Source organism: Capsicum annuum, unplaced genomic scaffold (assembly GCF_002878395.1).
Source record: "Capsicum annuum cultivar UCD-10X-F1 unplaced genomic scaffold, UCD10Xv1.1 ctg1715, whole genome shotgun sequence".
NCBI classification, from domain to species: Eukaryota; Viridiplantae; Streptophyta; class Magnoliopsida; order Solanales; family Solanaceae; genus Capsicum; species Capsicum annuum.
Window position 1 is genome coordinate 335,699 of NW_025822796.1, and position 23,518 is coordinate 359,216.

The 23,518-nt window shown below is 32.0% G+C and overlaps 1 protein-coding gene across 3 annotated transcripts; it reads left to right on the plus strand.

Annotated features, from left to right (window-relative positions):
* The first annotated feature begins 11,437 nt into the window (after positions 1–11,437).
* LOC107858702 (E3 ubiquitin-protein ligase RNF185-like) lies at positions 11,438–14,577 on the plus strand. 3 transcript variants are annotated; one of them, XM_016703465.2, is made up of 2 exons: positions 11,438–11,807; positions 13,663–14,577. In XM_016703465.2, the coding sequence occupies exon 2, from the start codon at positions 13,706–13,708 to the stop codon at positions 14,363–14,365; it is 660 nt and encodes a 219-aa protein (XP_016558951.1). In that variant the 5' UTR covers positions 11,438–11,807; positions 13,663–13,705; the 3' UTR covers positions 14,366–14,577. The 3 variants fall into 3 exon arrangements, with proteins under 3 accessions (XP_016558951.1, XP_047258205.1, NP_001311680.1); XM_047402249.1 differs by having other exon boundaries at positions 11,530–11,807; positions 13,122–14,577; NM_001324751.1 differs by lacking the exon at positions 11,438–11,807 and having other exon boundaries at positions 13,706–14,365.
* The last annotated feature ends 8,941 nt before the right edge of the window (positions 14,578–23,518 follow it).

Sequence of the window (23,518 nt, forward strand, 5' to 3'; positions counted from 1 at the left end):
ACACTCGAAGACCCTCATTTACCCATTAAAGATTCATGGTGAGGTTGCTCCTTCAAAGAGTAAAAAGAAGAAAGTCAACTTGGTTAAGTCGGCAGATGATGATATCGACTCTTGTTGGCCATCCATAGAAGGTCTATTTGAGAAGCTCTCAAGTGAGATAAAAGTAATTCGAGAGCTTATGCCTAGGTTTCCCACGGGGCCGAGAGAGCTGTCTACCACTCGCCACTTCTATGTTGAACAAACTATCTATATGAGGTTTCTAGTAGATCAAAATTAGCAGGGAGCCACCATCTCCATACTTGAGTGAGCTTACTCTTCATTATCACGGTTGCATATGAAGCTACGAGTGTCTCACGACAAGATGATAAAAAAGAAAAAGAATAGAGATAAATTTTTCACCCACATATGGAAAGAGGTGAAGGGCTTATGGAAAGTCCTAAATCCCCGAGATAGACTTTTCTCTCCTAGAGCAGATGTGGATGATGACATTCCTGCTACATGGTCAGATGATGATGACGAGTCGAGATCTGATGATGCTGAGTATAACGCCTCGAGATCCCATCCCGAGATGTCACATGGTGCTTATGACCCAAAGGACCACAAGCTAACCCTTTTACTGATATCTATACCTGTACACTATATAATATCTAAAATAAATACAGAAACTAGCCATAAGGTTCAACACATCTATGAATACACAAAACTGAAAACTGAATACTAATACATTCGTCTAAAAAGCCTCTAAACTATCTGAACTATGGAGTTGATGGGACATGTCCTTAACTAACTCCGTCAACTGAAAGTAAATAAAATCTGATGCAATAACAGTAAACTGAGATTCGTCCTCTAAAGAAGAGGACTCACGACTATGGCTAATACTGCTAGCTAGGACTGAACTGCTGAGGAAACTCTGGATCCTGTGCCTCTGAACCTATGGTGTCAAATAGAACACCATAGAGCGAATACGTTAGTACAGAAATGTACCGAGTATGTAGACGAGGTAGGTTAAATGCAAGGGCTCATGCATGCATAATATCTAAACTGAATAATCATGAAAATACCGCACGAGAACACATACACATACATAAATGCATAGACCATAGTCACAATCATCACAACTCTAGAATCTGAAACTCGGATACTACCTTACAATAGACTGAACTTACTACTGACACTGAGATACTGGGACACTGAATCATTTAATACTGATGACCGAGAAACTAGATGTACTTACATCGATGACTGAATTCTGAGCTTACTGCTATCGACTGAAGATTAAAGATCAACCTCTCTAATGGATGATTAAGGAAACTATTATCAATGGTAAGGAAATGATCATATCTGAATCTGACAACAAGAATACTCAATAGAATCTGAGACTGTGATCAAGCCTATCTGGCAGCATATCTTTGAATATGATATCAAATAACTGTATATGAGACCAAGCCTATCTGACGGATGGTCCATGAATCAATGGAACTATCTGAGTTCCTCATAGAGATAAATGACTGTATCTGACAGCCCTGATTTCTGAAGATTGATACTGAGATTGAGACTGAATCTGAAACTGAAACTAAAACTAAAACTGTGGGAAGTAGTTACTTAACCAACATGCCCCAACCTACCACAGGTGGGGTCCAACCTGTAAACCCAGTTGGAAGGGTGTCAATATCGTGCCACGGGTAAAGACCTCTCTCTGGTCAATCCTCTCTGACGGATGAGCCTCAACAAAAAGTCAACCTAAGGCAATATCATAGTCAAATACTCTCTCTCTCTGGAGGTGACAACCTTTACAGATGGAAACTCCTGCATCCTACACTGGCTACGCAATTCTGGAGGTCAGAGATTGCTACTAACGACTCCAGCCTCTCTCACTAAACGGGAGAAGTCGTCATCCATTCCCTCGCTCGGTGCTAGTATATACTCCCAACTGAAAGACTCTAACTAAATTCTTAACTGAACATAACTGAATAAATCTGATACTGATCATGTTTCTCAAAAGATCTGACTGAGTTACGCTGATATCACTTAGTTCTGTATCTGACGAAAATAGTATTGAATCACGGTATCTGACTGACGATACAGATCTTAAAATAGATTGCTTGAATCACTTCTGAGATTATAATTACACACTTGAATACTATTAGATCTGATCTGATTACAGGACTGAGGCTAGATTACTAGCAATACGGAGATTACAGAGATAACTGAGACTATGGAGATTTATTAAGTTCTGTAACTGTCTAAGGATATAGCGTTCTATAATTCACTGAGTTCTGAGAGTCATGGCTTGACTGGAATTATCATGAAACTGACACAGGCTCTAAACAACGGCTAAATTATCGGGTATAAATAACCTCAAGACTTGATAACATAAAATAAAGCATAATCATTCCTCCATCATCACAACCATTCATTCATCATCATCACAATCATTCATTCATCATCATTATCATTAAAGCATCTCTTCAAGTGTTTAGGAAACATAACATACCTTCACCTTTACAATCATTAAGGCATCGCGTCAAGCATTCAGGAAACATCAACATATACTAGCGTAGGAAAACATGTTACTAGATTATACTTCCTTCAAAAAGGTCTTACCTCAAGTACTTCACACCTAAATCAGTCTTGACATGTATTTAGACATCGCATAATTTAGGGAAAACTTCATACTATCATGTCTCAACTTACTTGATAACCACTTGGCATGTATTAAAAGCTTAACATATATCAGAGAGCACATAACTGGGGAATTTACAACCATCATATCTCGACTTGTTCACTAAGGTCTTTCAACAACACTAAGAAAGTACGGGTTTACACCTGCTTGGGGATTTCATACTATCATGGCATATTTCACTCACTAAGGTATTTTATCAAACACTAGGCATGCATAGACTAGCTCCCAATTTGGGGGTTTCCTGTTCAAGATACTATAATGGCCCTTATGCTTCACCTAAGCTCTTTATCAAACTTATGGGGGACATGCTTCGCTTATTCAACCATTTCTACTCCTATTTAACATGAACACTTCATATAGGAAGCATTCTTAAGAAAGTTCATTACCACCCTCATAAGAATTCCACATACTAGGGTTCATCACCACTAACACAAGAATTCCACATACTAGGGTTCAAGTTCATAAATCTTGTAGACAAACATGAATCAACACTCAACAACACATGGAACATCAATTTCAACTCACATGAATCATTAACAACTTATAAATATAAAATCTTTGAGTTTTAGAAAAGGGTACTTGATCTTCTTGGATGAAAGGGACCCAAGAATCAACATCTATATACCTGGGGAAACTCTTTTCTTGAAGGTTCTTAGAAAGATTTATTGATTTCTCTTGATTTTTGTTGAAGAAAAAGAGAGGGTTTTGATTTTGAAAACCCTAGATTTTGGAGTGGAAGGAGAGAAAATGAGGCCAAATACCATGTAAGGGAGTATATATAGGGGTTGGAAAAAGCCCCTTTTCGCCCTTGGAATTAAACTAAAGAATCTCGATTTTACATGCTGGCGCGACGCACCATAATCACGTCAGTTCATTGGAAATTGAACAATTGGAAACCTCCATGACAGCGCGACGCGGTGGAAATTGTGTTCCATCTTGGTTGTGAACTGAAACTATACCGCGACGAGGTGGAATCATGGAGGCTCCCTGGAAATTGACAAATTCTGAAATTAAACCTTGGCACGATGTGCCATAATCGCGAAAGCTCACTGGATTTTAACGATTGCCATTTTGGCTGGCTCCGCGACGTGCTAAAGTGCCAGGTGCCACACTGTCTTACTAAAATGGCTCTAACTCTTCACACGAGTGTCCGATTTGGGCGAATTTTGTATCGATGGAAAGCTTATTCAATGATCTACATGAAAAAAAGTAGAAATTAGGGAAACTCCATACAATTCAAAGTATTTCATACTTATAAAGATATTTCTGAAACTTTTAGATTCGGATTTCCGCTTTACTGAATACGCTCTAAGGCTCAGACTGGAAGAGGACTTTGCAGGGTATTAAACTGAGACCGAGAGTGATGAAAATTCTTGATACGGTTATATGGAGCCTTTTTTACTCTTGCTATGCTTTCATGATTATGTAATGAGGACACTGTAAGCTGTTAGTTGGGGGTACTCAACTTTGTATTCATTTAAAATTTGATTCTTCGATCTATATGATTTGAATATTTATTTGGAGTTTGTTATATTTATTTGGATGATTTTACTTTATTTTTATTGGGTTGTAATACTGGACATCCTGATGGTGCCTATATTTTGTGGATTAGTCATTTTTGTTTTTCATTTTGAGCTTTTATTTGGTTCTAATAATGATGTTGGATGAGCATTTCATTATGATATATTGAGTGGTGACATTCTTAAGGAAAAATGGTCGTGTTTTTGGATTTTTGAGCTATAGATGCAAGGAAAGTCTGAGTATCCGTGGCATTATAGATTTGGGATTGCCCTTATTCCTATGGTGAAGTCTAAGTAACCATATAGTTTCCTTTGTGAGAGCCTAAATGTGAAATGGTGTCTTGATTTGGTGCTAACGATAGCCTATCTCGCGTGGTAAAATATGAAGCAAACATCCCTCTCTGTCTAATTTTTTTTTTCTATTTGAAAATCAAGGGCATGGATGTGAATGATTTTGTAATAACACTTTACCCCTTTTTGTGACTTCAAAATCTTTAGTTGGTAGTGTATGGTAAATAGCTCATGTTATCACTAGTAGGAAATGCAATTGAGTCTTCTTGCAAAGTTTGCACGTCATGTGCGGTGAGCTTAGTTATTTAATTCTCATGCTTACTTGTGTCATCTAGAACTTGCCCCATTAGTCTCTCGAAGCTAATATTGATTACCCATGGTTGGTGAAATGATCTTAGGCCTTCTTTGTGAATATGGAAACCCACTTTAGACTAAAGAGTCTATCCGTACATAGATAGTATCTCTAGTCACCCATTTTGAGCCTTTGAACCTTTTCTTTGGCAGCCTCATTACAAGCCATGGGCCATTTTAACTTTATCCCTTTTTAACCCTACCCTCCTTGAACTTAAAAATACAACTTGAGGCTAAAAGCCTAAATTAGGAGTGGTGAATCTTGGAAGAGGTAACCTTGGGCCATGATATTATAAGTTAGTGCCTAAAAGCTAAATAATGATAATAAAGGAATAAGAAAAAAAAAGGATCAAAATAAAGAAAAACATAAGATTGCACAAAAGAAAGAGATGGATAGAAAATGCTTTCATGAAATGGGTGAGAAAAATATGGTAAGAGTAGGAAAGTGAGTAAATTGAGGATAAATGAAGTGGCCCATGCTCCAAAGTTCGATTAAATAGTCTATTTTGCAGAGTTCAAGGAGGGTGAAGTCTTTTTAATCCCAAATGTTTATCTTACCCTTTCCCGAGTCTACATTATAAGTTTGAAAAAGTCCTTCGAGATCTTCAACCAAGCGTCTTTGAGTTAGTGGCGATTAAAAATAAGGGCAAGCATATGGCATAATACTTGTTTGCATTGAGAGATTCTTTGTGAGAGTGAGTATTTTCACTTTAGTCTCTTATTGCATGATAGATACTATGGTGTGTTGGAACTTTCTTTCGTGAGGTAGAATATAGAATAATTAAGGCAGGTGAAGTTGTCATCTTTCGAAAATGAGGCAAAAGAGTGTAGTTCAATCTCTATTGATAGAGAGTCACTTATAGAGAGTTAGTGGTTGTTGCTTGGTTGTTCTTATAAGTCGTTTGCATTCTTGAAAGTGTGATTGATTTTAAGGGGAGTTGCACTAATAGTTTTTTCCATACTTGAGAGATAATTGGTGGTGCTAATCAAGTTCAAAATTATTATGATCATTTGGTTGTATGAAGAGGTCTATAATTGCGTAGTGTCATTGAATGTAGAGTAGTGTTGCTTGAGGACAAGCAAAGTTTTAAGTTGGGGGTGTTGATAGTGACAAATTTTCCACTCATTTACATCCAAATTTGAGCACACTACGATGAAATAATTATGTATATGAGGCTAATTATCTATTGAAATGCACTAATTTTCAGTATTGGTGATCTCGCAAGGAACCAATGAAATCGAGTTGATACAAAGTTGGAAATAATAAAATGGAAGCAAGAAGAATCAAAGCTTAAATTTAGGTCCAGGATTTGACCCTCAGGTATTACGATCGCGTCCTGAGGGTCGCAATCGCCACCACTCAACAAGACAATCAAAGGGCGATCACGATAAAGACACCTCAATCGTGGAAGTTGCAAAAGTAGTTAAGTAATGGCGATCGCGGTGATGTGGCAAAGCTACAGGAGCAGAATAGAAATTTTACAAAGTTGAATCTCAAGTCTCAAAAGGGAAAAACCCTAGCACAAATGGGGGATCGTTGAACTAATTTTCCAATTTTGAGTAGTGAGAAAACATAATGTTGCAAAAAAATAATTGTTAGTAAATTTCTAAGAAATTTTTAGTTATAATTTGAGGTTGATGTTTGGATTATTCTCGCTTTGCTTTTCAATGGATGCATTGAATGTTAACTTGGGTATATCTCTTTTCTCTAATTTCTTGAGTAGCTAAATTCTTTTCTTGGGATTATGTTTAATTAAGTGGTTAACTTTGTGTTGGTGTTAATTGTTAGTCCAAATAACTAGTTAAAGAGGTTGAATTTTGCTATTACTCTAGGTTTGAATTTGAGAATTGTGGGTGAAAACCCTAATTGACTTGGATCCCATATCATCCTTGAAAGAGGGATATAGGTGATGAGTAATAGTGAACTACACTTTGAACTAGCTTCTCTCATAGAGTCATATTAAAAGTAGGGATGTTGTATGGATTTTCTATGTTCATAAGCATCATCTTAGAATAAAGATGTTAGTATGAGGTATTAGATTGAGGATTTTTTCACGCTCATGAGGTATTTGAAAGAATCCATGAGTGAAAAAATTAGTGTTTTGTTGAAAGACTAATACTAATACCTTAAATCTGGCCTACCCAAACCCTTAACTAAAACTTGGGTAAACCTTTGATTTCCCACACATGAATAACCCCTAAGGTAGTATAACCCCGAGGTTTCTCTTAACTTGATTTACTAGTCACTTGTTAAATCCTTCATTAGTGTTATTGTGTGATTTTTCTTAATGAAGATTTACACCAAACCCCCCAATTTTACTTTAATGTTTTGGTTTAGTTGCGCATTACGGGTTAACTCCTAGTTAAGTCACAACACACGAAAGGTGTTGAAAGCTAGTTTGTACTCCTTGTGGATAGATCCTGACTCTTATTGGGTTTATATTGATGACGACCGCCTTGCATCAAAATAATGGTGCAAGTTGAGCGTTATCACTTGGGCAAATTATAATTAAGATCGAAAATTCTCCCAAATTATTAGTCTTATTCGTAGGAAAAAAAACTCCATCAAATACAAATTTACTCATTTTGATTGCTATGGATAGTTGTTCCATATCTATAAAATGGTTGGTGTTGTTTATAGATTTAGTGTACTCCATATGATTTACCATTTTTACTTTGAAAACTTGTTGTATATATAAACTGGTTGATTTATTATTTCCTACGCCTTTTACATATACTATTTTTTGATATGAAATGTATATATAAATCGGTTTCATAACAATAAGTTAAGCTATTTAGTAGATTCCATATGATTTCACCATTTTTTAATACATTAAAAACTGGTTTCATATACCTTGTAAATTGATTTATCATTTTCATGTACCTTTTTTGTGTATATAAATTGATTTATCTTTTGCTTACACTTTTTTTGTGTGTATGAAATGTGTATACACATTGATTTTATATTGATAAGTTTACCTACTGTGTGAATTTCACATGATTTGTCATTCTCATACATAGAAAATAAATTTTAATATTACATCGCCGCTATCTAAGCCAGAAATCAAATATTTGACTAAAAAACCTCATCGGTTGAAAACATAATATGAAAGAGTTGTATATAAAATTGGGAGAGAAATTTCATAACAAATTCGATGAGACAAGATATAAAAAATAAAAACTAAAATTAAAATCACAAAATTCAAAAATCTGATGGAGATTACACTTGATTTGCATATTCTTGGAAAAGAGAAAAGATGGAATGAAAATATGAAGAAGAGTGGAGAGAGAAGTAAAAAGTTGAAATACGAAAAGAAGTAGATAAATGGAGGAGTAAAAAGAGGAGAACGATCTGTCTGAAATGAGATCAAATACCCACTTTTTACATTTCTAATGAATATATCCATGTTAATTTATGATAAAAAATTAAACTAATAAGAAATAAAATTATTGATATAATTTATCAAATCTGCTATGACTTTCAACTAATAACGCAATTATTTAATTTATCAAATCTGCTATGAATTGTAATTAACAACGCAATTCAATAATTATAAATAAATACAGTTTCAACTTACAATAAATGATTTAAAAAGTAAATGTAAGATAATGTCCCCAGATAATTGTGTTTCAGTTGGATCTATTTCAAAGTCTAGCTTAAGTCACTCTATTTAATTGATCCGTCACACCTCATACAGAAAGCCCGTGATCACCCTCAACCCAATAAAAACTCGTACTATCTTTGTTGTAAATCATGATATAATTGTTGTAACACATGATTTATCTGATGCAATAGATATATTATCCGTTGTCCAACTTAGTGTAAAAAAAAGGTTTCTGGAAAGAACTAATTATTATTAATAATAAAGCTGAAAAGTTATGACTTATCATAATATTAATTAATTTAACTAAATCATAATTTTTTACAGTAATCAAGAATGTCATTAATAAATGGAGGTGAACAATTGTGCCTTTAAATCTGCTTTATTAATTTATATAATTAAAAAGTCAGAAAATTTGAATGTCATGAAGATAATATATTTTTTAAAAAATATATATATATTATATGTTGCAACAAATATATTATCTTATGTAATAGGTTATCTATTTGTTGCAACAGATGATATATCTGTTGTAACAGATGATTTATCTGATGCAACAGATATATTATCTGTTGTCCAACTCGGTGTAAAAGAAACGGTTCCTGCAAAGAACTAATTATATAAAACTGAAAAGTGATGACTTATCATAATATTGATTAATTTAATTAAGTCATAACTTTTTACTGTAATCAAGAATGACATTAATAAATGGAGGTGAACAGTTGGGCCTTTAAATCTGCTTTATTAATTTATATAATTAAAAATTCAAAAAATTTGGATGTCATGAAGATAATTTATTTTTTTAAAAAAATATATATATTATATATTGCAACAGATATATTATCTGATGCAACAGGTTATCTATTTGTTGCAAATCATGAAATATCTGTTGTAACAGATGATTTATCTGATGCAACAGATATATTATCTGTTGTCCAAAATAGTGTAAAAAAAATGGTTCCTGAAAAGAACTAATTATTAATAATAATAAAGCTGAAAAGTCATATGTATTCATATATTATGATATGAATATACCACATCAATTCGTTATGTATGGATGATGCGATTCCATTGATACAGAGCCAACTCCAATAAGTCTATTGGAATTGGCCATTCGCGTGCATCCAGTAGGAATTGAACCTACGAATTCGCCAATTATGAGTTGGGCATGACTTATCATAATATTGATTAATTTAATTAAGTCATAACTTTTAACAGTAATCAAGAATGTCATTAATAAATGGAGGTGAACAGTTGCGATTTTTTGCCTAACTCATTCAAGTTCAATCCTCTATAAATAAGTTTCTCCTTACTCAATCTTTCGTTCTACTACACATTATTTATTCCTCGCTCTTGTTACACCTTCAACTACTTTCTCTTCAAGGACTTGATAGCTTTTTCCTGTCTCTGGTAAGTTTTTTTCTTGATTTTTGTGTAAATATACGTTGTATTACATTACATTCGAATTCTTTCTTTTCTTTACTTTTGTGTTTACGTGTGTGTTTTGTCAACTTATGCGTTTTTTAGATATGGTTGATCCTGTGTGGGATGTCGCTATTTTACGAGACTCCATGAGGGGACTGCAGAAGGAGGTTCATGACCTATATTGGGAGTTGGCCGCCGTCAGAGTAAGGATGCTGCGGGAGATCCGCAGGCTCCAGAGGGCGCTACTGCTGCCTTTTGAAGATTGACCGGCTGGCCATACAAATAATAATGATGTTAATAATGATGATAATAATAATTAAGCTTTTTTTCTGTTATCTATATATTTTTTTTGTTTGTTTTATACAAAATTATGTTTGATGCACGACTTTTTATTTCTTATTTAATTTTCGTGCTGTAATTTGACTCCAGTATCAATAACAAGAACATGTGAGTTATCTGTTAGTTTAGTTTTTATATGTGATAGGAGCTGTATCTGGATTTTGTTGTTCGAAACATATTAGTAATCTGATGAAACAGATTATTTATCTGTTGAAACAGATTACTAATCTGGTGCAATAGAATACTCATCTATTCGATTCATATTACGGGCACCTAAAACCCTTAAACATGAATCCATCTAACATGAGTCTAATGTTACAACAGAACATTTATCTGTTGCCGCAGATAATGGATCTGTTTAAACAGATTGCTCTTGTATTGCATTCATGTTCGTGTTTAAGCTATTGTTGAAAAAACAGCATACTAGCAGTTACCCAGATTCAACTAAAAAGCATAATCTGACTTACCAAAGTCTCCTCTCAAGTAAATTCCAAAGTTGAAAGTGATTTACGAAATAAAATTTGACATAAGAATTTGATCAAAGAGCAGCAATTAGGGTAACAACAACAACAACAACAACAACAACAATGGTCAACAAGAAGAATATGAAGATGATAATGAAGTATAAGATGATGATAATGAATCACAAGATGATGAATAAAGCAACAGCAACAATGAACAACAAATATCGCGAAGAGAGAGAAAATAATAATGGATGAGGAGAGAGAAAAAGGCGTCTTTTTTTCCTTCGTTCCCCGTTATATATTAACTAACATTTGGATCAAAGTGTAAATTTAAAAACTTGTGGGTTATTTTCAAACTTTCTTAATCCATAATAAAATAATTGTCACCTCCACCTAATAATTAAGACCTGTGTCACCTACACCTCATTTTAAAACTCTTTTGTCACCTGTGGCCTAAACCCTCCACTTACCAATTATCAAAAATTAATTAATTAAGCATGTATCAATACCTAAAGAAAATTTATTTTAAATTTTTAATGATCTTCAACAAGTGATGATATTTCTATGATTATTAAAGATAATCTAACGTACTAAAATTTCCATTATACACATAGTCCAAAAAAAAATCAAATCACAAAAATTTATAATACACCATTTTCTCCTGCATTTTTATTTGCAAGAGTCAGTTTGTACGACTTATCATAATAAATAAATAAATTATTTTTAGATATAAACGATAGTAGTACTATAAGCCTTTTATTAATGATGAAGAGTGTCATATGACCCATAAGGGGTGTATAGTTTTGTTAAATTTTAGAAGCACTAGTATATACCCAACACTTGTTTGGTTTTAACTGGAGTTGATAAAATAATGAGGCCCAAATAAAAAAGAGAGCTGAAGTTAGCCGAAAGCCCCTGGAAGCTTCCCATGCCGTGTCCTAAATGTTCTCCTTAGGGAGCTTCAATACAAGATTTACGTCGAATTCAAAGTATGTAGAAAGCCCTAGAATCTTCCTTTGGAACAATCCTTATATACATATATATTATTAATAGTATCAGAGATCAGCAGAATAATTACAATTTGAAATCGTCAACATCCGTTCCCCATTATCATTCTTCCTCATCCAAACAGGTAAGTTTGTAGTTCTTCATTATTAATCCTAAATTATTGATGTAGGTTTTATGTAATTCTTAATTTTAAATTTGCATCTTATGTGATCTGATCTGATTTTATGGGAATTACAAGCTATTTCTTTCCGTATCTGTATAGAGACATTTTTTTTTCCTCACAGTTCATAAGGTTGAATTATGATTATCACTTGATTTGTTTCAATAAAGCATTATAGATGATTCTTCTGTACATTATTGTATATGGGTCACAATTAAGATGATTCTTCTTAATTTTTCTTGTTTCATCTATGATTTGGTTGTCTTCCTTGTGTCTTTTTCATTTCGAAAAATCTTCGGGGTCGTCGGGTACGCGGGATCAGGTGGGATATCCCAAGCCCACGGAATGAAGCCCCAGACCTCTCACCTTATCACATCCAACTTGGTATTATTTTATCCCAACTTGGTATTATTTTATCCCATCTCCCAGGTGGGATAAATAATAAATTAATCGGATAATTTAATCCACGCACCAAACAACCCTTAAGAGTGTTTGAAAGTGAGATTGTGTTTTATCTTATTTGTAAAGCATGTTGTAGTTTTAATAATTACTTCATTTTAATAAAAATATAGAGAAATGCCATGTCATTTCAATTGTATCAAATACTTGCTAAAGAAAACGTTGTCATTTTTTGTTAAATGTTTGTAAAGTGATAGCTAGTTTGGTATGATGTGGGATGTCATCGACTTGTCGCAACTTAATCTTAGATGATGGAATCATCAAAGGTGACCTTTTGAAATATATGTCTATATAACTCACTAGAGGCCTAGGCCTGTCCAATGGATTTCTTGAGTGACTGAGTTTATGAATGGAATGAAAATAATGTAGGGGTCTAGCTTACTGAAAACCTGTGCTTGCAAAGTTAAAATATTTTTGAGTTGATGATTTAGGTTCAGTTTTTATTGCTCATGTACCATGTTTGCTGAAAAAACTCTACAATTGAATTTATATGAGGTCATGGACAGACATTTTAGCTTAACTTGTTAGATTCGATTATTAGTGGTTAGAATATTGTGAAATCAGTACACAATAGATTAATTAAATATAGTAGAACAAATAATAAAGCCATACGAAGCGTAAGAGCTTCTATAGTAGACGAATATGTTGTCGCCGCTGTTGTGTGAGTATTCCTGGCTTCCTTTCTGAGGATGATTCAATATATAAATGTTGTAAGGTAAAGACTTAAGGAAAAATTGGAGTACAAGAATGTAAATATACTGTTGTTGTATTGCTTTAAATGCGAATGCTATACAAATGAGGAAAATGAATTATTTATAGGTTACAATGGTTGAGCATCAGCCAATAGAAAAGCGTCACTCAAGCTGTAAAGTACCACATCCAATGAACGTTGTCCACGTAGCAATGCCGGTCGTGATGCCAACCAATATACCTCTGTCTCACCAGACCATTTGTACGATAGTATCTGGCGTATCTGTTCTTTCTGTCCTTTTGCCACGCCACTGGGACAAGAGCCCTTCTTTATTCGTCGGATCTCAAACTTTCATCGATCACCCGCTTTATGCTAGGGACTGGTGATTCCGGATTATTTTAAGGAGTCCCCTAAATATGTCATCGGTATCAGGATATCTCTCCAAACACCTTCCTTGAAAGTTGTCCGATGGTGCCTTGCATCTATCCCCTCATGCCGCCACGTATTCTAACAGATTCTATCCCATACATGCCATTTGATTGGTTTCTCTGGATCATGCTATCACATTCATAGTGCCTTTGGACCATCTTTTCGTTTTTAAGTTTGTCATGTGTATGTGTAAGGACCGTTGGTTGCTAATATTGTAATCAAATTTATTGCAATTGGCAGGTGAAGTGCATTTCTGTGTGCTAATTGAGACATTGAGTGAAATATGCAGAAGTCAACTGCTACGGCATTTGAGAATTCTTCGTCCTCGGGGAATGGCAGCAATGATGCTGGTGATTTTGAATGCAACATCTGCTTTGAATTGGCCCAAGACCCTATTGTGACCCTCTGTGGTCACCTCTACTGTTGGCCATGTCTTTATAGATGGCTAAGGCTTCACTCTCAATCCCATGAGTGCCCTGTTTGTAAGGCCCTTATACAAGAGGAGAAGTTAGTTCCTCTTTATGGAAGAGGGAGGACGTCAACTGATCCCAGATCAAAACCAGTACCTGGAGTTGAAATTCCTAGAAGGCCAGCAGGGCAAAGACCTGAAACGGCTCCTCCACCAGAATCAAATACTTTTCCTAATTCCGGGTTTGGCCTTATGGGAGGACTTTTTCCAGGAGCAACTGCAAGTTTTGGTAACTTTACAATGTCTGCTGGTTTCGGTGGATTTATCCCATCCTTGCTCAGTTTTCAGTTTCATGGATTCCCTGGTCCAACTGCCTTTGGTACAACGCCAAATTACCAGTATGGGTATCCTCCTGCCTATCATGGGGCGAATGTTCAGAATGCTGCACACCCGTCCCAAGGACAGGCAGACAATAATCTGAAGTTCATGTTCTTGCTTGTTGGATTTCTTGTATTCCTATATTTGTTTGGTTAGTGAATGGACTTTCCCCTTAGGCAGCTGTTGCCTGAATCTTACTTGTAGGTAATCATTCTTAACGGTTGTAAATATGTCGAATTCTTACACCTGAAGTTGCAACATAGAGATGAACTGATGTGATTAGTAGAGTTTGCACGTAGCTTCTTTCATGTAACATGTTTATTTTCTCCTTCGCATGCATGTTATATGAGTATGACACCTTGCCGTAACAGCTTGTTTTTCCTTTGTGGGGGTCAGAACACCCAAGAAATCTTTGTTCTAACCCTTGACTCATCTGTATGCATCCTTCATGTAAAATGGCTTGCTCTGATGGACATTTTACTTCTTTTGCTTTTCACTCGAGTGTCTGAATAGTGACAGGTCCAATCCTTTGTGACACTGGAATTCAGCGCAAGTGTTTGAATTGTGATTCTTGATTGTTCATCACAGTTCATTTACCATTCCATGTTTACTGAGAAAATGAGTTATAATGGTTATCAATGAGACAAACATAATTGCTTGTTCTGGTGTGCACATCTCTTTCACATTCATGTAGATTGAATTTGATTTGAGTGACATTGTCTTTGAAAGATGAAAACTGACAAAAGCACTCTGTGCTTACTATAGCAGCGGGCATGTCCCTACAATGTTTGTTGATGATGTGGTCTTCAGGGTGAGATGTTTACAAAATGAAATTTCATCTTGAAGATATCTTCATCTCTCTTTGCTATCGACCCCAGCAGAACTCAAGAGTTTATATGACGCAGCAAAGCTTCGTGAATCCTGTGTACAGTCTTGTCTGGAGACAGGTCTGTCACGACGTGCATGTATTGTTCGACTAACTTTCAGATAGCATTTTGGTAAATGTCAATTATGAGCAACAATGTCTGCGTGTATAGCCTAAGGTTGCAATACTACTTCTAGAGAAACCTGCAAACCAGTCGCCCACACCACATGCTCATGCCTGATAAGTAAACCCACCCCACCATTGATAGTAGATGTGTTAATGTGCAGTTTATTGTATGGCCAAACACATATACGGACCCTTAAACTTGAGTGAAGGTTGCAATATTTAAGGGCCGGATCAGAGGCTTCTTGTTGTGAATTTCCGGCTGTTGGTAAATTAGGATAGAGTATTCCATAAATGGCTTGATCAATTTTTATGTTTGTCGAAACAACAATTCTTCTGGAAATATATAATCTGCGGTTGAAATTTACCAAATATTCCAAAGGATTTTAGGCATAGTATGATGGATAGAAATACTAGCATTTGGCTTAACCTCTACAGTTGATTGTTGAGTCCTTAACTGCAATGCATTTTGAGCCAATCCATTATATTATATGACGGTCAGGTACAATATGGAAAAGAAAAAACTTAGTGTCAACCCTTGAGCAATCAAAAAAGAGATGCTTAATATCGCAGTGATAATGTAGCAGGTATTATTTGCAATAATCTTGGGATCAAAAACTAAATCTATCATTGGAATTATTTTCATGTGCTTAACAAGCCATAGATAAAAGTTGATTACATTTAGACAGTTTAACCAAACCCAGTTGAACGATGAAAGCAGTACTCATAATTTAGGAGTAGCATGTCGCACGAGATTGAATTTCATGAATGAAACTTGGATTTTTGCTTCTATGCATTTAAAAACTACTGATTTAACCGCATATGACTGACACGTGTAACATTTGATGATTTGAAATTAAATATAAAGATTTTTAATAAAGTGTAAAAGTTTAAATTTTTCAAAATTCTTTCACACTTTAATATAATAATGTAAATTAACATATAAACATATATATTTTAACACCAGAAGTTACAAGTGGTTGATGAATCTTCACGTGTAGCATATAGTACCTCTTTCCCTTGTTGTCACATGCTAAGAGAGACGCATCAATTTGAACAATATTTGTGTTACGATTATTTATATATATATATATATATATCAAATTTATTTGATTTAGAATTCTTAAACTAATGAAAAAAATATTAGTTGTTATTACTTTTGATGACTTCTAATAAGAAAAAATTTGACCATAAATATATTTAATTAATTTTAACTCTTAAATTAGAAAAAAAAATGGTGAAATTCTGATGACTTCTAATAAGGAAAGGTTTTACCATGAATATAGATAATTAATTTTCAACTCTTAAATATTAAAAAAAAATAGTGAAATGACGATTTTGTCTAAAATAAAGACTTTTAATGAAGGGTAAAATGTTCAAACAACATTTCTAAGGCACTTCACACTTTTAATATATTATAGATATAGATTATAGATATAAATTATAGATTATAGATTATAAATTATAGATTATAGATATAAGTTTAATGGCATTGGAAAAAAAATCAAACAAAAAGCTCATTTTAAATATGGAAAAGGGCTAGACATATCTTTTAAGTATAAAAATATCTTCCGATATCTATAGGGCTAAAAATACCCTTTCATCCACCTTTATGGCTTAAAAATACCCCTGCAACTAACGGTATTTTTTAAATTATAATTAAAAATTTTATTAAATATATGACAACTTTCTATTGTTCAAAACTAATCATAATTTTGATCAGTTTGGCTGCAGTTATGTATTCTAAAGAGTAATCATTCAGATGAACTGGAAGCATTAACACTAGATTCAATACTTTGATAAGAGAAAAGTCAAGTTGCATCAGATTGAAATTTCTAAGATAATTCATGTTGGTTGTGCTAGGTCGTCAAGGAAAAAAAAATACATGTAAAGTAACTGGACATGTATGAAGATGGTGAAGAGTAGCTCTCATATCACCAAAAAATTTGTGGCGTGAAGTGGTCTTGCAGGAGAAATGCACTTGCCAGTGGTGGCAACAATTTGATGTACATAAACAAAAATAGTGACAACTATTTAGGAAGAAATGAACTATTTTTTGAGATAAATTAAATGTGTCACGTAAAATAAAACGAAGGAAGTAATAAGATAGTGTTGCTTAAAACGTGGCATAACGAAGGTATTACAATTAGTTTTGCAAGCTAACACAAAGAAATAGACATCACAAAGAAATACCAAACTAACAATAAGTAGGGGCTAAACATTTCATTAGACCGACAGATTCTAATTACAACAAAGTTTCCGCATTTAACAATAGAAATCACTCATATGTAAGTACAACAGCATTTGACAACAAAAATCACTCATACTGCCGGGTGATTTTAGTTGGGCAAATTTTGTAGGATTTGAGTTTTAATTGGGTTGGAATTGAGTTTATCATTTTAATTAATTTAGTTTCGACCAACAGAAAACTATCACGTATTTAATAAAAAATTTAATTATAATTTTAAAGAGCTATAAAGATGGATAGAGGATATTTTTTGCCCAATAAATTAATGGAAGAAATTTTTAACCAATTCCAATATTAAAAGGATATTTCTAATCCTTTTTCGTTTTAAATATCTAGCAGTAACATATATGCGTACTAGCAGATATTGATTCGACATTTGTAAGTTGTAACACCATCAAATTAATTGATTCAATTCGTTATTTTGCACCAGCATAAACTATTAAACACTAATAAAGGCTACATTGTCTACTCGCTTTTTAACATGAAACATGATTTTTTTTCACGGAAATTAATTTGATAATTATATTTAATAATGTTGATCAAGATTTTAGGTTCTGTTGTATCAAATTGCATTCATTTTAGATTATAACGTGAATTGAGAATCGCATGGGCTTCTCTTTCTCTCTTTTGTGTGTTCTCTTTTGGAAAAAATACATAAAGTAGCATATTTAAGTATTACATTATAAAAAATAACAACCCTTTTATCAAATTACATTTTGTAGCATATGTATTTATATGTGTTTGTATTTTTGTAGCAACAGTTTACAAAAATATAAAATACATATTGATCATAAGGGCAGTAAAAATCATATGTATTTATATTTTTGTAGCAACAGTTTGCAAAAATACAAAATACAACTTGTTATACTATGTAATTATGAAACTGTTGCTATGAAACTTATAATTAAAGGAATAAGTATGCTATTTCTGAATTTTGCCCTCCTCTTTTCTACAACAAAATGAATCTAAACATAGGAAAAAAACAAACAACTTAAAAGGTTCGTAGCGATAAAGTTATCTCGAAATTACAAGCTTTAAATACTAACTTATTCCACTTTTCAGGTAAAATAATTAACATCAAATTTGAAGTACACATTTATAATTTACTACGTGATTACTTATTATATTTCTTTCAACCAAACAAAATATAAATTTAATCTCAGATTATATTTTGAAAGGGTTAAAATCGTTTATACTCCTGAACTTTGCTGTAAAAATCAAACATCCCTCAATTTCAAACAATAATCATTCTCCCTGCTTTTTCTTATTTTATTTTTTAAAATACCTATTTACCCTTATATTTATGTCAATATTTGTATCTCTTTTTTTAAAAAAAAAAATTATAAAAATATTTTTTTATTTTTTAATCTATATAACATATTTTCTATAAAACTTAAAAATTATTTTTAAGATAAAAATAAAAGTGAGAAATGTTAATTGAAAATATAATTTAATGACAAATTATAATGAAATAAACGAGCAAAATAGTAAAAATTAATTTTATTAAAAATCAAAACTCTAATATATATTTATACGTGAAAATAATAGGTAATTATAATTTTATAAATATATTTCAATGTAGGTATACAAATTCTCAAGTCCCCCTTTTAATATTATTAATAAATTATTTTATAATTAATTACAAAATCCAAAGGTACTTTTTACATTCAAATTTTTTATATTATATGTATTAAGTATGTACGTGAGTATGTAATTATGTATATAGATGCATATTTTAATTTTCTCTTATTCTTTAATGTCTATATAGATAAACGAGTTTGGGTTGTTAATATGAATTATTTTCTAAATTATAATTCAAAATCCATCAACAACAATCATTTGATTTGTAACAAATATACATCTACAACAACATCATATCTAATGAAAATTTTTAAGTGAGGTCTAAGGAGGGTAGGGGTACACAAACCTTACCACTACCTCAGAGAGGTAGAGAGATTATTTTTTAAAGATCCTCGACTATTAATTATTTTTGTATACCTACATTGAAATATGTTTATAAGATTATAATTACCTATTATTTTCATGTATAAATATGTATTAGAGTTTTGATTTTTAATAAAATTAATTTTTACTATTTTGCTCATTTATAATATTATAGTTTGTCATTAAATTATATACTCAATTAATATTTCTCACTTTTATTTTTTAATCTTAAAAATAATTTTTAACTTTTATAAAAATATGTTATATAGATTAAAAATAAAAAAATATTTTTATAAAAAAGTTTTTTTTTTTAAGAAAAAAAAGAGATACAAATATTAAAATAAATATAAGGGTAAAATAGGTATTTTAAAAAATCAAATAGAAAAAAAGAGGGATAATGATTATTATTCAAAGTTAATAAAAATATTTAATTTTTACATCGAATTTCGAAGGTGTAAATGATTTAACCTATTTTAAAATATCCCACTTTATCCACTCCAGGATCTGTTAAAAAGCTATAGTAGAATCTTAAAGCACAAACATGTGAAGGGCACATGCAATTTCAATCATTTGCTCACAATCATAAATTGGCCCTATATAATTTTAAACAACTCATAATTCATAGATACTAGCTCATGCCTAATTCTTTTTCATGTGTGAATATACCTTTATCAACAATTAGTACTATTTATTAACACTAACACAGATTTAACTTGCTGGAATAAAATGTGTAATGCTCACCCGAAGAACAGAGGTTGTGGTAGAGGGTGTAGCGGCTGCGAATTTTTCTAGAATTTCAAAAAGAAAAAAAAAAAAAAAAAAAAAAAGAGTACTTTCGTGGTTGAGAATTCCTTCTCCTGATCAGCTGGTCCCTTCAATTATGAGGGAGAACTATTATCTGATTGCACATCTTTGTTGTATTCTGATTCCAAAAAAAAAGCTAAATCCTTATCTTTCTTGTTTTATATGATCAGCAGAGTTTGTAGCAAGGTTGATTACCATTTTAGGAGGAAGTTAATATTTATACATAATGCACTGTTTTCACCCTGAACTGTAAACAAAATTATTGAGATACACTCCAGTTTAAAGGGATCCTATTACTCCTGGACTAATTAAAACTGTATTTTTGGCAACCTTAAACGCCTACGTGACACATACGTGTGCCTACGTGGACCTTCAGAATGTTGATTCACGCAGTGTGCCACGTAGGCCTTAAGATTGCCAAAAATATGGTTGTAATTAATCAGGGAGTAATAGGACCCCCTTTAAATTAAAGTATGTCTCAACAATTTCATTTATAGTTCAGGGTGAAAATAGTGCATTTTCTCTAATATTTATTGTAAAAGTTCACATGTAGTTACATTATAAATGATATGTATAAATATAATATTGATGCATAAAACTTAAATTCCAAGTCATTACAAAATATAATCCTCCTTCGTAATATTTGAAGACAGGAAATAAAACGTATTAAGATGGTAAAATCAAGGAAAAATTACTTAATATCACAATTTAATTTACCTAAACTATTTAAAATTCCTACCTTTCTAACGAATTATTAAAATTCTCAATTTACATTTTTTCTCTTCAAATTTTCAAATACATCACTCTCGCCCTAAAAATCAGAATACATTAATTATCCCTCTAAAATTTGGCTAAAAATCTTATTTTCATAAATTTAATATCCATTAATATCTAACCTCCTTCTTTTTCAAAAATTTTCCAGTAAACAAAACTACAAAAGAACCTCCATCTCCACCCTCCGCTTTCTCTTTGTTTTCTCTTCATTTGCTTCAATTCTTGTTCGATTGAATTTCTATCGGAAGACGTCGCAATCAATATAGAGAAATTGAGCGGTAGAGCGAGAAATTCGTGACACCATCAACTAATGTTGTTAGAGAATAGCCCTCTGAACGACATAAATGTCCACCCCTAAATAAGGTACAACAGTGATGCATATGACTGAGATTAAAGATCCTGATATATACATAAATATTTATGTATCAGAAGACGTAAGAAATGAATGTTCCGACTAAACAAAGCAAAGGCGTTGAAGATACATCAAGAGTTTTCGTTAAGAAGGTAATAAAGTTATGTATCAAAGATGCAAAATTCGTGCTTCAAAACGAAAAGAAGTTGAAGATACAACAAGAGAATCTCTTATAAATGTAATATTTGTTTGTATCAGAAATAAAATACTCTAATATGCATTACTAAAATTATAAGATACAAATTATATGTCAAATCTATGTGTCAGATACATCTACAAATTATGTATCTCTCTTGATTATATTTCAGATACATCTATGAATTATGTATTTCTCTTAATTTACGTCAAATCTATGTGTGAGATACATTTAAGAATTGATTTTATATGTTATTTTTGTTTATAGAGTAATATATTTCAACCAATAGCTGTAAAATGTAATGTATCTCAAATATTATAATTATCAGATAGATTTATTAACAAACTGATACATTAATTGATAAGTAACTAATAGTAATCTAAACTTTTATATTATAATGTATCTCGATGCAGGGTACAAAGTATGTTGTCAAAGAGACTCATTATGAATTGTTTAGAGAAAAAAAGGTGAGATACAAAGAATAGAAAAGAGAGAAGTTTGTTTTTGCTTTAAGAATGAGGATTCTTTTTCTGAATTTTAAAATTTGAACTGGTTAAGTTGTTCTTGGATTTTGAGAGTACAATACAATGGATGTCTTGTGATTTGCTCCACAAATAAATTTTTTTTCATTATTTTTCCCTTTTTAACGCACATTAATTTCTTGTTAGGATGTTTGATTGGCAAATTATGTATCTAAGAAATTAAAGTCATGAATTTTATGTAATTTTGTTAAATAGTAAAAGGATAGAGAGTACTTAGAGGTACACTTATTGCGATTTATGTAAGTTTTATTAAAATTAATTCTATTATATTACAATCATGCTTTAGACATAGTATTGGCCACGGTGTTAGCTTCTCCAATAATGTGTTGCACAGATGATCCTTCAAAATCATCAAGCAAAAATGCGCACTTAGCTAGAATATGTGAATATTTATCATTTACCCGTTGAGCATAGGATATACTACCTAAGAGTTGAATTCAATCTGTAAAGATGTGAGGTTAAAATTCCTGAAACATAGATAGAGTTTATCATATGCCAAAATGTGAGAAATAAAAAATTAAATCAAAGTGCACTTAGTATGAGCACAACAATCTGGTTAGATAGTCATAAATGTATATGAGGAGAGCAGTATATAATTTCATTCTAGCACGATTGAAATTTGCACATCAAAAAGATCTTGTTATCCTATATAATTAGGCACAATAACGAGTTGAAGCAGGTTGTTCATGGTAAACATGCCTGTTTCAATTGTGATTTTACTATATTATTCTTAATTAATTATTATAAGTTATTTATGTATTAAAAAATTAAAAAAAATTAATAAAAATTTTAAAATAGACATTTACGACTTGACTGTTTCAACCATGATTTTACTATATCAGTCATAATTAATTATTATAAGTCATTTAAGTATTAAAAAGTTAATAATATTTAATAAAAAAAAATAAAATAGACATAAAATAATAAATTATTTTTTGATGTTTTTGTAAGTCATTTAAGTAATAAAAAATTAATAATATTTAATTTAAAAGACAAAATAGGTATAAAATGATAAATTATTTTTTGATGTTTTAAATTAACTTGACGTTTTATATAGAGCCACTTACAAAAATTCACAAGTTTTTGTTATAATAATTTTACTATGTCACTTCTAATTAGTAGAATAGAAGAAAAAATATTATAAATCGCAATAATTAAAAACTTAAATTATTTAAAAAGTATAATTGACTATCAATGCCACAAAAGTTTAAACAACTTAAAATATTGTTACACAAATTTCATCAATCTAAATATAATAATATATGCCTAACTTAGAATTTATCAACCAAACAAATGAAGATTTTAATTAAATGATAGAATTATATATAATGTAAAATTTTTAAGAATTAACATTGGGTCATGCGTAGCACGGCGTAAGCCGACTAGTTCTATATATGGTTCATACGTTAATATTGGGCAACATTTAATTAAGAGTGTTTGGCCACATGGTAAGAAAAGGCG